The following is a 16,844-nucleotide window of genomic DNA, read 5'->3' as shown; positions in this document are numbered from 1 at the left end:
CATAGAAACCGAAACGGACTCTATTTAAAAACCGTTGATTTAATAAAAAATCTTTTTTTTTTAAACAAAACCGAAGTTGTACCTAATAATAATTTCTTTTTCAATATAATAAATTTAAACTGAACGCATTTTTTTCACCTCATTCTTTAAAAAATATCTAGTATTTCTAGTCAGCTATTTTCTAATGATTGCAAATTTATTAATTTAAATTAATTAATTAATAATAACTATCTTTTTAATTCTCCTATAAACAATCTACTGAGAATTTGCAATATGTGAGGTGGGACTTTTTTAATTTTAAATCTCTTGATAGCTTGAAGCGTTTCCAGAATGTGTCTTTGGGTAAATCGTTTAAGTCTTTTTTCATTATTTATATGTTATTTGTTTCGTATTATAATTTATTAGTTATTTAATGTAAAAGTTATTAGGTTATTACCGTCAAATAAAGTTATTATTATTAGATAATGATTCACTATTCAAAGATTTGAATAAAACGAATTTTAAATTTTTGAATGTTTTCTAAGGTTTTATTACTGATTTTATGTATTTTCTGGTGCTGATTTTAAAAAACAAAACGGTTTTTCCTTATTGGGTATGTAAGAATTTTTCGATAGAGAAAATTAAAGAAAACGACAAAATATAGCAAATTTATTTATTTGTACATTTTACAAAAAAATGTTTGAAACTTGACATGAACAAAAAAATGCCTAAAGACGGAATAGAAAGCAATAGTTTTTTACTAATGTTAACTTTTAATTAACTATTGTTTGTGGTGACGTTTTTTTAACTTTGCATATTTATTTTCAAACGTTGTCTCTTGGTTTTTATGTCTTGAAGTGACAGTATTTTGCTTGTGTTTTTTACACTGATCTGAGCTGAGCTGAGAATAAAGTGCACCCACGTGACTAATGAGTGAAAAATTGATACGTGAGGGAATTTTTTCACTAGTTTTTCCGACTTTAGCACCCAAAAATAAATAGGAATCAGTTGAAAAAGTTAGAAAAACACAATGCATGCCTTGTAATTCTAATTTAATTTAATTTTTGTTTTGATCAGTTTCAATAGTCTAGAATCAAATGTTAAAAAAAAACTATATCTATAAAAATTTCTTAGTTATGAGAGTTGAAATTGTGCACTGTGACTCTATTCATTTCTATTGTAAAAATAATTTTCCAAGTTTTTTTGCTACAGGCTATTAGAAGAGAAACAAGGAAGCTGTATCTTAAATTGTAACCCTGTTTAATGTTATTTGTGGCTTTTATTGGCAAAATTTTTGTACCTTTATAAATAATTATAAAAAAACATATACAGGGTTATTCACGGGAGGGTTATTTCTGAATTTTTTTTTGCCGCAACCAACAATACCAATCTCACTAACTACTAAATTAAATATGTTATTTCTTTAAAATTACAAATCAAAGTAAGTTGGATAAATTTGCCAGAAATGTCAGATTGACAGATAACCTATATTTAATCAAAATTCAACATATAAATTAACAAGTTAAGTAAATATAAAAGGTGTTTGAAGTGTCTACCATCGACTTCTAAACATGCGCCTAGTCGGTTGGTAAACATAACAAAACATGTCGCATCGTTTGAGAGATAATTTTTTTACTATAATGTCACAGAGACAAGACTAATAACAGCTATCGTGGATTTAGTTATAATTATTTTCAAATTTTGAAATCAAGAAATTGTTGCAATATGTATAATGGGTTGCGGCAAAAACAAATTCAGAAATAACCCTCTCGTGACTAACCTTGTATGTACAAGATTATTAGTATCATTAAATAAAAATAAAAAAGTCAAATGTTAAAAAACAAACGTCACAATTTTTTGACAGATTTTTTTAAACATTTTTTCCATATTCTTTACTTGGAATTTTTTTGAATCGCGAGTTATGAAACACCCTATATTTATACGAAAAATAAACTATTAAAAGTTATTGTTAGTCATTTGCTATATTGTCGGTATTACAACATTTATATCTTTATGATAAAGTGGATAAAGAATGATACGATTTGTTCATTGAGTATCACGTTTTATAAGCAATCAAAAACCCTTTTTACGGGCCAATATACTGTGTTTGCGTTTATTTTTATATTGTTAATAGTTGTTTGCTTACGATATGCACCGAAACATGATTTTATAAAGGAGCAAATGAAGTATAGCCCTAATGCCCCATAATCACCTTAAATAAAGGCCCCGAATCTGCCCTTTAATCTGGAGTAAGTAAGTACCGTGAAATGTCTATATTATTTACTGGGAAGCAAAATACCTACCGACCCGCACATTGTAGGGTAGCAAAAAAATAAAAAGTAAAGGAAGTGGTCTTACCACAATATAAAAGCAGTTACCATATGCCACATGCTGACCAAAAAGAGAAGCGATTTTGCCGCCGCGCCAACCAATTTTAACGACATCTCAAGAGAGAGAAAAATACAAAATAATGCCGAAAAATCTATCTACTTACATTGAGGTTAGACTGTGAACGATTGCGGTATCTGAAGACTGGTTTTTTAACATTCTGGCTAAAACTCGGGCGGACAGTTCTTTGATGGATTGGGTAGTTTTTGCAAACCACGAAGAGGTTTCAGTGGAGGAAATAGCGAAGAAATGCGGTGGTCGATGTTGGTTTAGTGATATCTCAAAGTGGAATGGGTGTGTGAGCTAAACGGAAGGACAAAATTGTGAATAATGATGAAAGGAATTGAAAAAAGGAAAAAATAAGTCAATGATACAATACTTTCGAGATGTAAAGTGACAGCTGATATGGACGAGGATGGCTGTTTTGATGGATTTGTGACATGTACTATGGGCGATGGAAAATAGTGCTTTTAAAAATTAATTATCGAAAAAAAGGGTCAGAAAAGTAACGGAATTCCAAACAGTTAAAAGAAAAAAAAAAGTAACGGTCAAGTTTTATTGTAAATTCCGTTACATTTCTTATCACAAAAACTTGGAGGTAGGTAAGCTTCGGATTGTCGGTAAAATTGAAAAGGGTTGAGGAATTGCTCAAACGCGACCGAAATAAATAAGTGTGCAATAAAATAATAAAGTTGGGATCTTGTAAAAGTCCTAATTTTTTGTCCATTTCTTTTTTGGGCAAGGTTCGCGGTTAACGACTTTGACAATTAGTAAATTGTTGGTTAATTATTTTCCGGGAGGATAGTACAAAAATAGTGCAAGAAGAATCACCCTCTGTGATGTATAGTGAGCTGTCAGAGATTTAGTTTTATTGACCGCAGACGTCGATTTTTTTTTCGTCGGCAGCTGCGACGACTTCAAGACCGTTAAAATGTCTCGAAGTTTTTGGATTCAGCACACCCCTCGAAAAAGTGTAAACGAGATGTATCGAATGTATTGATTTCTTCGGTGAGACTGCTACTTAGGACACACACACATGTTGCAGAGTCTTGCCTTTCTTTGATTAGATTTGGAATTTTGATTTTATAGGGAAATTGATTACTTTGTGTAAGTGGTGGTGTCATTAATAACGTTGATGTTGCTTCTAATGACATAATGGATTGGAAATAAATATAGCACGTGCCATTTGTTTCTCCGCAAAAGCTTGTTTCTACTATGTAATTATAGATTTTCCGTTTCACCATTTTGAAACATCTGGCATTGTTTCAAATCAATTTGTGGGAAGGTAATTTGGGGAAAACAAGCACCAAATGAAGAAATTTTCGGGCAATATGGCCGGTGTTTCAGCATCAATTTCAGGAATTTTGCACATTACAACAATAAAACACTAATTGAGTATATTTCTGTAAGAATTTTTGCTATAAAAAGTCAGGGTTTGATTATTTGATAATTAATAGTTTCAGATATTTTTTCTTTTAAAAAATACTCGCTGCAACTGAACAGTTTTTTTCAATTTTGTAAATCAATTTCTATTATTTTTACAGATAACAAATAAATTCGACATTGTCGAAAATCGTAATTAAAAATTATTTAAATATTTTTTGTTATACCACGTCGTCAAGTTTTATTATTAAAGTTGCCTTTAATTCTGTCTTTATTCTACGCTGTCAACTTAATTTCGGAATGAAAATCCATTTTGTTTAGAAATCTATTTTACAATGTCTAGGAGTATTTTTTCAAATAAATGATTGTAATTTTTGTTGTCAATTGGCAACAAGTTTGAAATCTGAATGTGGAAAGCTTGATTTTTAAATTCAAATACATAATGTTAAATGTATTTATTAATAATTGCCTTTCAACATTTTTTTTTATTACAATAACCTGCTGTTTTGATTTTTGATTTGTTAACAATGTTGAAAACGATTTTAATTTTTACAAAATAATAAAAAACTAAAAACAGTAAAAGCTTGATAACGCGAATACAAAAATTTCAAGCATGTTCAAGTTAGCGTTAAATGTTCACTATAATAAGTAAGCAAAAAATTTTCTTTTTTACTTCAAACCGTCTATTTTTTTTTAATTTAAAATGCATTGCGCAGAAAAAAAATGCTACAGTGCCTAAATTTTGGTGAATAATTAATGGCTTATCGTACAAATGTGCAAAGGGAATTTAGAGCCAAAAAGAAGTTAAATGATGTATTGAAATAAGTTTTTTGAGGTATACAGGGTATTAAAAAAGATTGTAAAATATTTCATCGAAAATTATTCGTTTTTTGAAACTTTTATTTGCAATCTGCAAACAAAAAAGAAAAGCTTCTAGTAAAAATTCTAAAAATTTTCACACTCGGTATCTCCGAAACTTTGCAGACCCATGTTTGTTAAGACATTTTTGTTTATATTTAAAAAATGTACGCTAAAATATGGAAATAATCCTTTAATAACAGAAACAAATCTATAAAAATTAAAAAAAAACAAAAAGTGTTGTTTTTTAGTGTTTCCATGAAGTTAGTCTAGCTGGAATATTTTATTACATTTATAATTATATTATATTTTATTGTATGTTTTATTAATTCTATTATTTTGTATATTAGTAATTTGAATATGTATAAAAATTAATAAGGAAATAAATTAGTTTTCTCTTTTTAAGTGTATTAGCATTGATTTAGTAGTTATATGATTGAAAATGGAAAATTTAAATAAAAATAATAATAATTAAATAATTAGGTAGGTACTTCTTAAGACGTATGAAAAAATGTTTTTGAGAAATCTTTTTGTTTTATGATAAAGAGGTTAAACGGTTAATGATGGTTAAACAGTGAAGAGATACAAATAATACAAAAATACAAATAATTGCATAAACAACTACTCTTGGATTAAGATTTCAGAATAATTATTTAATAAAAAAATTTGAAAATAAAGAGTTAGTTGTAGACATAATTTATAATGAGGTGGTTAATAATATTGTTTTGGAACACATCCCTACAATAAATCAAAATTATGTGGACCCCAAAAAAACAAGACATGTAAGGTTTTACACTTGTTTCTCTCACTGGAGTAATGAATAAAAAATTTTCATTTACAAAAGTTAACTTTTTGCATGGACATCTATGGTGGTGAATATAAGAAGATTTATGACTGATGTAACTTTAGACAATCCAAGTCCCCATTTAAAGCTTGATTTATCGTCGTTACGTATCAATAAAATTTTCTGTTGGTTCTTTCAGTAGTAATATTAAACATTTTTGTATAAACCTCTTCCCCACCCGCTATAAGAAATCTCCTCTAACAGCAGCCGGGGTTAAATCGGAAGGATCGAAAACACAATGAAACGAAAGAGAATTCGGACAATGGTGTGGGGTGGACACACCATTATTTCCGATGTTACATTTATCACCAACAATTGAAAATAGCGCTTTGGCCGTTTCGGACATTCGAAGAAACGCGTAATCCCGGCTTACGAGCCAATTTAATGGCTTTAATTGTCAAATCCCCAAACTGGACATGTGTATTATTTTTGAATCGAAGGGTGAGTGACATATGCGTGGGACGGCAATTGAACTGAAACGTGAGAAAATTTCCATCACACGAAAAACATCCAATAAAAAAATTCCGACATTAACGTGCGTGAAATTGAGATCGAATTGACGCGTGCCTTTTTTACCCTCGAGGGGTGGTTTTTTTGACCCCACCTATTGACACCGGAAATAAAAAATTTGTAAGAAAAAACGGCACGCGACTTCCCCTCTTTAAAAAGACTCAAGCCTGAGGGTCGGTCTTGTAATCGGTGTTTTTTATGAGGGTTAGATGAGTACCTGTCGTCGAGGGGAACTTTACACTCTCATAGGGTTAAAAGAGGGGAGCGTTTTTTATACTTTTTATAACCACGCCTCGTTTGCTTTACAAAATGGAGGTTTCAAATATGTTAAGAGAATTCAGAGAAACGAAGACAGATTTTAGTTGGATGGCAGGGTTATTCGTCCACCCTTCTGTTTCACACCCCGAGGCGATTTATAGGGTTTATTTTCCGTATTTACAACAAAGTGGTCGGCCATATTTCTTATTTCGCACAACAATATATCATTAAATAGTTTTATCACAAACGTACGGACCACTTTTCCATGAAAGTTATTGCAAGGGGTGAGTCATAGTGACCAATGGTCAGTTCAGTAGGGGATAAATGAATAATTGCAAACTGTTCATGAAGCATTGTTGGGCGAGGAACGAATGTACCAAAGGGATAAAATTGCCGAAAAATGCAATTACAGAGACTAATTGATTGAGCACAGATGACGCCTATTACAAGTAGAAATTTATTTTTCTCTTCAATTTTAAGCCATAATTAGTATTTATTATTTCAATTATTGTTATTAAATTTGATTCAATTTTCAGAAAAACCTTCATTAAAAAAGGAAAACATACATATTTTTGGCACACGTTAATAATCTAGGGTAAGTCGAGGAAAGATGGACCACGTTTTGAAAAATCTGCTGTAATCTTTATTTCAATTCAAACCACGAATGTTTTTTCTCATAGCATGCACTTTAAGACTTCTTATAAACGTAACAACATAGAAAATAAGTTCTTTTAAATTTTATCATAATTAAATAAAAAGAATGTATGGAACCAAACGTGTTTCGGTTTTTTTTTGGAAAAACTAATTAATGAATGATAAAGTAAAGTAATGTGATGTTTTATCAAGAATAAATTTTTTCAAAATTTTCTTTTGTTTTTGAGTTTTACAAATTTTTTAATTTTTTAATTGGCAACCCACTATAAAACCACTTTTCTCATGAAGATTATGATCTAAGGATCACAACTATCTACTTTATATTTAATTAAAAAAAAAAACATAAATTGCAATTTTGACAAAAAAATCGCATATCTCAAAAACAAAACAAAATTTCGTTTTCAAAATACGATCACATTTTTTTCAATGTTATCCTATTCAAATGGATTTTGGCTACTATAACATTAAGTTTGAAATAATTAAAAATATTGAGCTTTTGCAAGCGCGTTTGGTAAAATAGAAAGAAGAACGAGAAGTTTTGACTTTGCAAACTTGAATATTACTGGGATATACAGGGTGCGCCAGAACTCGCGCCCTAGAGAAAAAATCCATATACTCGTAAGGTAAAATAACAGGAACATGGAAAAAATGTTAAAAAAATTTTGCACTTTGACTCTATTAATTTTTGTTGGAAAAATAATTTTTCAAGTTTTCTTGGTACAGGCTATTAGTATCCTAAATTGTAACTTTGTTTGTTTTTTATTTGTGGCTTTTATTGGCAAAATTTTTGTAGCTTTACTAAAAATAATTGTAAAAAAACATATACAAGATCATCAGTAAAAAAATGTCAAATGTCAATAAATAAATGTCAAAATTTTTTGACAGATAGAATTTTTTAAATATTTTTTCCATGTTCCTGGTATCTTATACTCGTTTTCATATTAATGTACATCAAAGTACATGTCGTGGATCATTTTAAGGTGGCAACCATGCGAAAATTCAAATAATCCTAAACTCAATCTTCCCTAAAAATTATTTTTCCAAATAAATGTGTACCCCAGGTAGCACAAAATAATTAAAATAAACAACGTAATTAACATGGGGCAGTAAACATAAAGATTTTTGTCATCATTGATGTGATTAGATTTGTTCTGAATGACATTAATAACACTCTTTGTGTGAATCGGGCTTTATTTAATTAAAAATGCATTCGGACTTCCACAACCTACTTGATGCACATTAATATGAAAAAGAGAATATCTTATTTGAAATTTTTCTTTAGGGCGCGAGTTCTGGCGCACCCTGTATACAGGCTGTATACAGAGAAAAATGGTAAGATACCAGGAACATGAAAAAAATGTTAAAAATTTTTTATGTATGAGCGTTATGAGTGTTTAAAGTTTGCACTTTTACTCTATTTATTTCTATGGAAAAATAATTTTCCAAGTTTTTTTGCTATAGGCTATTAAAAGAGGAAACAAGAAAGCTGTATCCTAAATTGTAACTCTGTTCAATGTTATTTGAGGCTTTTATTGGTAATATTTTTGTCCCTTTACTAAATAATTGTAAAAAAGCATATACAAGATCATCAGTATCCTTAAATAGATATAAAAAAATGTCAAATGTCAAAAAATAAATGTCAAAATTTTTTGATAGAATTTTTTAAACATTTTTTTCATGTTCCCGGTATCTTACCTTACTTGAAAATTTTCTTTGGGGCGCGAGTTCTAGCGCACCCTGTATACAAGATCATTAGTATCATTAAATAGACATAAAAAATGTCAAATGTCAAACAATAAATATCAAAATTTTCCTGGTGTCTTATCTTACTTGACACTTTTCTCTGGGGTGCGAGTTCTGACACACCTGTACAAGAAATAATAATTATGCTCAAGGTGTGTGAGTTAAACGGACCACTAGCAGTTACTAATAATTACAATTTTTTGATAACAATGCCATATTGTTGACACAAATCTATATCTACATCATCTACATCTTTCGTAAATTCATTTCACTCTCTTTAAAAATGTTGATTGAATGTTGATTTTGGTATAACAAATGTTTTACTGTACGGCGTTTGATACGCACAAAGTTTTTGCAGAAAATTTGTAATTTTGTATTGGGCTAGAATTTTTTCAAGTTATCTCTAATTCTAGAGAGCTTTTAAGTTCCACTGGTCTAACCTAAGCTTAATTTCTTCTTATAAAGTTTGGTACATATCAATAATCACCATTTTCAAAGCTAAAATAGCGTGATATTAAAATCACGCTAATGTCAATATTTTAGACTGAGCAAAAAAGCCAAATGTGGCACACATTTTCCTACTTAGCACGCCAGTTTAACCTTTGGCCACTGCGACAATTTTTTGTATAAGGTGCACGTCCCTGCAATCTATCCCACATGTGCCTCAAAGCCCCATCTGAGTGTATTTTATTCCGTGTTCTCTATTTCCCCCATTTCCTTAAAATACGGATTCATCGCAGCATGACAAGACACATCATGCCAAAAATGCAAGTGAGTTGGAATTAGGGGACGACGGTTTGACAGTGCAACCTCTTAGCTACTTCCGCCCCGTGTAACAAAACTGACGACATTTGACCCGTCGAGCACGTGGATATTCGATGCAGTTGTTGAGGTCTTCGTGATGCGTGAGGAACCGCCCCTCAGTTTTCGAGTGGTTCTTTACAATGGGTTTTTTTTCGACTAAGTAAATTAAAGCGGGGTCGATCTACAAACTTGGCGCTGGATATCTGATCGGAATGGGCGGGATTATTGTCTGGAGGGAATGAGCTTTTAATTGATTTTTTATTTTATTCTAAACATTTTAAAGATGATTCAATTATAAATAAGGATTTTTTAATTTTATCGAGAGTATTATAAAATTTGGTTTAAGATTGTGTTTTACCACACAGCTTTTTGTGTAAATGAATAAATAATGTTTCAGAACTCGCACCTCAGAGAAAAATGACAATTAAAAAATCTGTAAGATGTTAAAAAATTCCATCTATAAGAATTTTGAAATTATAGAATATTTTACCTCTTATCTGTCAAGATTACAATAAAAATATGTATACAGGGTGAATAAAAAGTATGGAATCAAACGTTTTTTGCTTAAATAAATGATAAAGTACCTACTATAAAAATGTTATCAGAAATAATTTTTTTCGAAATTTTCTTGTTTTTGAGTTCTGCAAAATTTTTAATTTTTTTAAATGGTAACCCAATATTAATCTTTTTTTTTAACAAAGGCTCTTATATTATTATCTACATTTAATTCAATTTTTATCAAGTATTTTCGCACTTTAATTTTTATTAATTATTATAGTATTTTGAAAAAATCGCTTGGTTCCTTCCATACTTTTTATTTACCTTGTAGTCTTTCAGAGAAGTAAAAATTTTACCTCCCTCATATAGAAACGGGAAAACATGCTGCTAATTTAATGGCGAAAGTGAAATATCAAGAGAAATTGTTAGTTTTGATGTTTTGAAGTTTTTATTGTTGGATCGTAGGAAAAATTGTATGTATTACACTGGAGTGGGTGGTTCGACAAGTCTTGGGCAGTAACTTTCACTTGTGAAAAGAAAAGATGTATTTTCCTCCCTTGTAATACAAATAACTATTACTTGTTTTTTTTTGGCTACATGTTATTTGAAGAAATTGTATCCTGAATTGTAACTAACGTTATTTGTTGATTTTAATGAACATGTTTTTATAATAATTATGAAAAACATACACAATATTATTGGTCACAATAAATAGACATAAATAGGTCAAATCTCAAAAAATGGATGTCATGATTTTTTGACAAATAGAGTTTTTGAACATTTTCCTTTTGTTTTTGGTATCTTACTTGGCATTTTTCTCTGGGACGCAAGTTCTAAACACCCTGTATATTTGGAAATTTGACTCGCAAAATTCATTTTGTTTCAAAACAGTTTTTGAAAAAGCAGTGATTTTTTTCCAAAAACTTTTGGATAAAATTTGAAAATAACTATGATATACCAGATGAACAAAAAGTATGATAAAGTACAATCGAGCTATCAAGATAACTTTTAATCGAGTCATCTTTGAATCCGAAAACGTATGTCTGTGAAACTTCAAATAAATGACAAGTCAAAAAATAAAATGGTATGATAAAAAAATGATGATTTTGTAACTAAATTTATGATTAACCTTCAAAAAAAACAACCAAAACAAAACCGTTAACTGTTCTATTAGTATACGCCAGCGACTAATTCCACCCCATTTTGCCGCCTTATCATTTTATTTGACGTTTCAGACATACGTTTTCGCATTCAAAGATGACTCGATTACAAATTATCTTGATCGCTCGATATAAAAATGTGATGTTATATCAAGAATAAAATTTTTCGAAATTTTCTTTTGTTTTTGAGTTCTACAAAATTTTATATTTTTTAAAATTGTAACCCACTATAAAACCGTTTTTTTCATGAAAATTATGATCTAAGGATTACAACTATCTACTTTATATTTAATTAAAAAAACATTAATTAAAAAAAATCACATAAAACGCAATTTTGACAAAAAAAATTTCATAACTCAAAAACAAACCAAATTTCGTTTTCAAAATACGATCACATTTTTTATATTACTTTAATTTATATTAATTATTATTTAATTATTATTATGTTATTAATTATTATTTTCTGGAGGCAAATTATTAAAAAAACCGCTCGGTTCTATAATTTATATTCACCTTTTATATGTATCTATGGAGTGGTAAGAATCTTTTTTGACATTTGGAGGAAATATTAACTGTTTTTTAAATTGCAGAGCTGTTACAAAACAGAAAATTCGATTGTCGCAATTCGTGTATTATTATAGAAGATCAGATTTATTCTAGCGAGTTGTGGAGGCGTGGAAATTTTATATGTTATTTGTGTTTATTTATAAATCACCCAAATTCGTGGCTAATTTGTGTAAAGAAATAATAAAAATGTTTTAAATAGAGAAAAAAATGTTGGGAGGTCTGTTTTTATCGTTTACATCTTTTTTCGTGTAAATGATAAGTTAAAGAGACATTAACGATACAAGAACACGTCTATAATTAGACGCTTATGACTTGAAACGATTCGAAATGGGGGAAATAAAAATAGGATTGCTCTGCTACTGTTTATTATTTGGTTTAAACAATAGTATAATACACACAACTATGTTACAATAATCTTTGATTGTTGCTCGAGCTATAGAAAACATTGAAACTTATTTACAAATACAATCATCAGTCTTATGTCATGGCCCCACAAGTATAAAAATATGACAATAAAACTTGAAATCGCCTATTTACTAAACCACTACGACAAAACGTTACAGACAAAAATAAATTAAAAATTGACCTAATTCGGTAAAAAAAAATATTTGGTTCAGCTGTGGAGTTCCTACCCGTACATCTCCAGTTTGTGATTAACAAAAATAAATTGCACGTAAAAGCGTAAAATAACTAGATTTGAGAAGTCGGGCTTGCGGCCCCGTATGACTAGTTAAATAAAAAAAAACACAAAACTAATTCTAATTAATTCTAATCAGTCTTAATTTACGAATGAGAAACACGTGCAATATGCAAAAAGAACGAGACCTTGTCCGAGCATTCCACTCCACACATGTTACAAGTGAACGGATTGTGGAACCCATGATAACCCATATGGATAGTATACAAAACGGCATCTCCGAACGCGATATTACAATATTGGCAATTATTACCCTCTTCTTTATTATTATTACTATCAGCGACTTCGGACTCCTCCTTCTTGGCCTCTTCTTGGACCACCTCCACGTTACTAAACACCGTCGTCGAGGTTTCCTCGTCCTCCTCCTCCGACTCAACTTGTGCCGGATCGACCTTAAACGCCGGCCCTTTGCGTCTACTCTTCTGTTCTCCGCCATAACTACATCCCGGTTTGCTCAAATCCAGAACTCTGGACTCTTCCGGGGGACCTCCAGAAGCCAATTGTCGCTCCCGGATCAACTGTTGTAACAATTGGGCGTTGGGGAATCCCCCGAAGAAGGGGTATCCCGGAAACGGGAGTTGTTGTTGTAGGTTGAGGAACGGAAGCGTTTCCGGTTTGGACTCCTCTGCTTTGGGTTGTGTTTTGATTTTAGGGCCTCGGCGAGTCCCATGGACGTCGATGATGATGTCGGGGCAAGGGTTACCTTCCTCGTCCAAAACCACATTAGGGGTGTGTCCATATCTCCGAAGGTGGATCTTCAAAGAGTGACAATATTTGGTAGCGTAGCTGCAGTCTCGACAACTATAGCGGTAAACATTCGAGTGCGATTTCATGTGTGAATTTAACATTGATTTGTTCACACAAGTGTAATCACATTTGTTGCATTGGAACGGCTTGGAACCCGCATGGTTCCGCAGGTGGTACTCCAAATGGTGCTTGTATTCGGTGATGAACGGGCACTTGGGGCAAGTCAATCGTTTGTCTTCTCGAATATGGACTTTGCTGTGGTTCCACTGTTCGAGTTTTGTGATTGCGACAAAATCGCATTGTTTGCATTTAAAAGTCTTGATTTTTCCGTGTGAGTTAACTTTGGGGACTCTCAAACTTTGCTCGTCGTACTCTTCAGCATCGTTATCACTTTTCCCTGATAACTCATCCACAGAGTGTTCGCTCGTTTTGGACGAAAACAAGCCACTCTTCTCCAGGGACATCTCCAGACGGCGGAGATGATCCTGGTTTTCCTCCGGTTTGCGACTCGGAGAAGCACAAGGCGTCAGAGTCGTCTCCATGTCCTTCTCCTCCTTCTCGCTCTTGGGGGAGACTAGTGGTTCGGAGTTTGGGGGTGTCAAAGGGTTGTGATTGTACGCGAAATGGGGCACAATCGGAGTGGAGTAAAACCGAGTCGGCTGAGTTTGGGGCGATTGATAAGAATGTTGTAAATCCTGACTGGTATCACTGCTGGGGGAAGACGAGTGGAAGTCACTTCCGGAAGTAACCCCGGAATCGTTCTTATCTTCGTCCATTGGTTCGCGTTTCTGGAAACAACGCGTTTCATTAATCGCGTGAGCGTGGTTTAGCTCTGACTTAAAAATAGCCAACTGTAGTAATAAAAACATGTTTTGTTTACAACCTAAATTCATATCAATGACACAACGGAGATAGACAATGTTAGAAACGCACATTTGGAAAACTTACCACGATTTGTGATACGCCGAATTGCCAAGCAGTGTGTGGAGATCGCGGTTCCAACATTTGTTGATAATTATTCAATGTGCGGATTGAGCCACCCCTCATGCAAGCCGAATTCATGTCTTTATCTATCATTTCACATACACTGCAACAAAAACACAAATAAAAATCACGGAGAAAAAAGTGCGAAAAAAGTCTACCTCAAAGAATTTTTAAAAAACACTCGAAAAATACAGACACTATAATGAATAAAATTTAGGAGCTACTACATCACGACGTCCCCGCTCGAAGACGAATGAAAAATAAGTTTCGGACCATGCCAAATCACAGATAGCCATGTCCAGTTCCTCCCACCCCAAACAGTTTGACTTCACCCCTCCAATACAGACATCCCCTCCAACGGGCGCTTTCAAAAGCTCCGCGATTTACGATACTCGCCATAATAAAGCTTTATATTAGATTAAAAAAGTAATCGTTATTTTTGCCAAAGAATCATAAAGAAAAGCAATAAAAACTATATTAAAAATAGTTAAAAAATATTAGCTGGATATTAACATTACAACCAAGATATTAACGCCAGATTATCCATTTCCTATTACGACAAATCAATATGACAGCCTTCGTAAACAGAAAAGGCTCACAGACACCAAAGAAATGTTTTGATTTTTTGTTCACACTAAAAATGTTTCTTGGATTTTTTTTCCAATTTTATAGTTTTTCGTACTCAAAACAGAATTTTATTACATTAACTTTTTATCTTTTGAATGTTCAAACTGTGTTTTTAAAAATTGGGCTTTAAACCGGTTGCCAACTATAAACAATTGACTGATATTTAAAGAAAATCTTCTGTTGTACTATAATTTTGTATAAAAAAGTTACCTTTATCACTCATAGTATCACAAATAAAAAAATGCTTGAAACATACATTTTGTTAATTTAGTGAAACATTGCAAAAATTTTCGATTGTATTTATGTCAGGTAATCTTGGAAGCCACTGCAAATTTTGCTTTTATGGCAGATTAGTCTGTTTGTAAAATAAAACTTAGTTGGAGACTGGATGGTCAAGGGTTGTTTATTGGCTTTCTACAATGTTTCTTGGAACCCTTTCTTCCCAGAGCCAACTTTTACCTGCGGCGACTCCACGGTATGATTCAAAAATTTCCCTAACAATGCTACTTCCAAGGATTGAACTCGCATTTACATGTTTATGGAGCTTTACTCTTTTACTTTTGCAAAAACGCAATAAAATTTAGACATGCAGATTTGTCAACTTACCGAGTCTTTGGAATTTTTGCACACTGTTGGAAAACATGCACAAAACTGTTTTTGGTCAAGTTTGAAGTGTCTTTTATGGATGTCAAAGACTGAATGTGATTTTATCAGTGGTTTGTATGAATATATGGAACAAGCATATGAGCCACCCCTTACCCCCACCACCGAGCCCCAACCAACAAAAACGAATTCAAAACATTTGAGAGAAATCTTTGTTATGACCATTTAAGCAGTTTTCGATTATTGTGATAATTGCTTTTTAAAATTAGAAAAGTTTGGGTGGAAGAGAGGAATTTCGGTTTAATTGTGTGAAAAATAAAAATGATAAAATACTGCATGGAAAAAGCTATGACGTACAATAAATGGCCTGAAAATAGCCGTTGCGTAAATAGATTTAGTAAAAAGACATAAAATATTCCAAAATAATAAATAGAATAAAACAGTTAAAAGATATATAGATCATGGCTGATGGTTGGGTTCAGTTTATGGAGAAAATTTCGTTGGAACGGTTGCTCAATCGATATCTCAAGAAGTAACATCAATCAAGTTTTACACGCATTTTATAAAAATAATAATAACACTTTGACTTGTTTCCTAAATAAATCAAATTAAGAAAAATATTTATTTAAACGGAAACGCAATAAAAAACTCTTTTAAAACAGTAATTATTAGACCAAAGTAAAAAGGTCAAGGTTGTAATTCTTATCTCTGAAGAGAAAAAACATTGTGTTGTTGAGGAAGTTTTATTAGAGCAGCTTATGTAAGTCTGAATTTTCTAATTTTCGCGAAATTCATATTTCAGACCAGCGACCATTCAAGTCCGACTCGCTCTTTGTTATTTTTTCTCTGGTCTCCGTTCACCCCCTTACAATTTCACCCTCGCCGATTTGCTATTGGCCACCCCTGCACGCCACTAAAGCCACCCTCAAACGCTACCCTTTGCTATTTTGTTGTTTTTCATGAAAAAAACAGCACAGTCATCGAGAGGAAAGTATTTTTGCACAGATCGGGGGATGTTATTGGAAAAGGACGTTGTTTTTAGATGTTTGGTTTCGAAAATTTATCGATTAATGGGCAAACAGTGCAATGGGTCCCTAGAAAATTTACTAAACATACAAACAATAAATGCACTGAATAAATATGTTATATCTAAAAATAACAGTTTTATTTTTTCTATGGATGCACTTTGGTTTTCTCGGGTAAATAGCAAAAGATACCGTAATCTTGGGGATGAGGATGTCGATAAACCAGTTTAAACAAAATTTCGTGATATCGATGCATTTTCGACGACCGAAAACACACAAGACCTTTTCACTTTTTATCGTCACAACGAAACCAACTCATCATTTAATTCAAGTTTAATGAGATTTAATAAGATGTCAACTAATCAAAATGATGAATTGGTGCAATTTCATGGTCTCTCTTCCGACACGATACAACTAAAAAAACGTGCAAAAACCGAACATCACACTATAGAACTAAAATTTAATTGTTCTCACTTTTTAATCCAAGTTTTATTTCAGTATCTTTACAGTATCTT

The 16,844-nt window shown here is 31.9% G+C and overlaps 1 protein-coding gene across 2 annotated transcripts; it reads right to left on the bottom strand.

Moving 5' to 3' along the window:
- Positions 1 to 11,997: 11,997 nt before the first annotated feature.
- LOC123012467 (protein hunchback) lies at positions 11,998 to 15,403 on the bottom strand. Of its 2 annotated transcripts, none has more exons than XM_044410411.1 (3): positions 15,308 to 15,403; positions 14,039 to 14,177; positions 11,998 to 13,878 (listed from the first exon to the last, which is right to left on the bottom strand). In XM_044410411.1, exons 2-3 carry the CDS (start codon positions 14,165 to 14,167, stop codon positions 12,430 to 12,432), a joined length of 1,578 nt encoding a protein of 525 aa, XP_044266346.1. In that variant the 5' UTR covers positions 14,168 to 14,177; positions 15,308 to 15,403; the 3' UTR covers positions 11,998 to 12,429. The 2 variants fall into 2 exon arrangements, with proteins under 2 accessions (XP_044266346.1, XP_044266345.1); XM_044410410.1 differs by lacking the exon at positions 15,308 to 15,403 and adding an exon at positions 14,233 to 14,344.
- Positions 15,404 to 16,844: the final 1,441 nt, after the last annotated feature.

This window comes from Tribolium madens, unplaced genomic scaffold, assembly GCF_015345945.1.
Source record: "Tribolium madens isolate multiple individuals breed KSU strain unplaced genomic scaffold, Tmad_KSU_1.1 Scaffold_96;HRSCAF=242;Tcas5.2_LG5, whole genome shotgun sequence".
In the NCBI taxonomy this organism is placed as follows: Eukaryota; Metazoa; Arthropoda; class Insecta; order Coleoptera; family Tenebrionidae; genus Tribolium; species Tribolium madens.
This window is presented reverse-complemented; position numbering and strand designations above follow the sequence as displayed.

Excerpts from the sequence above, each read along its gene's own strand:
- LOC123012467 (XM_044410411.1), bottom strand. The coding sequence starts at position 14,167 with ATGATAGATAAAGACATGAATTCGGCTTGCATGAGGGGTGGCTCAATC. Across the intron at positions 13,879-14,038 it reads TCGGCGTATCACAAATCGTG|AAACGCGAACCAATGGACGA; the intron begins GTAAGTTTTCCA and ends CGTTGTTTCCAG.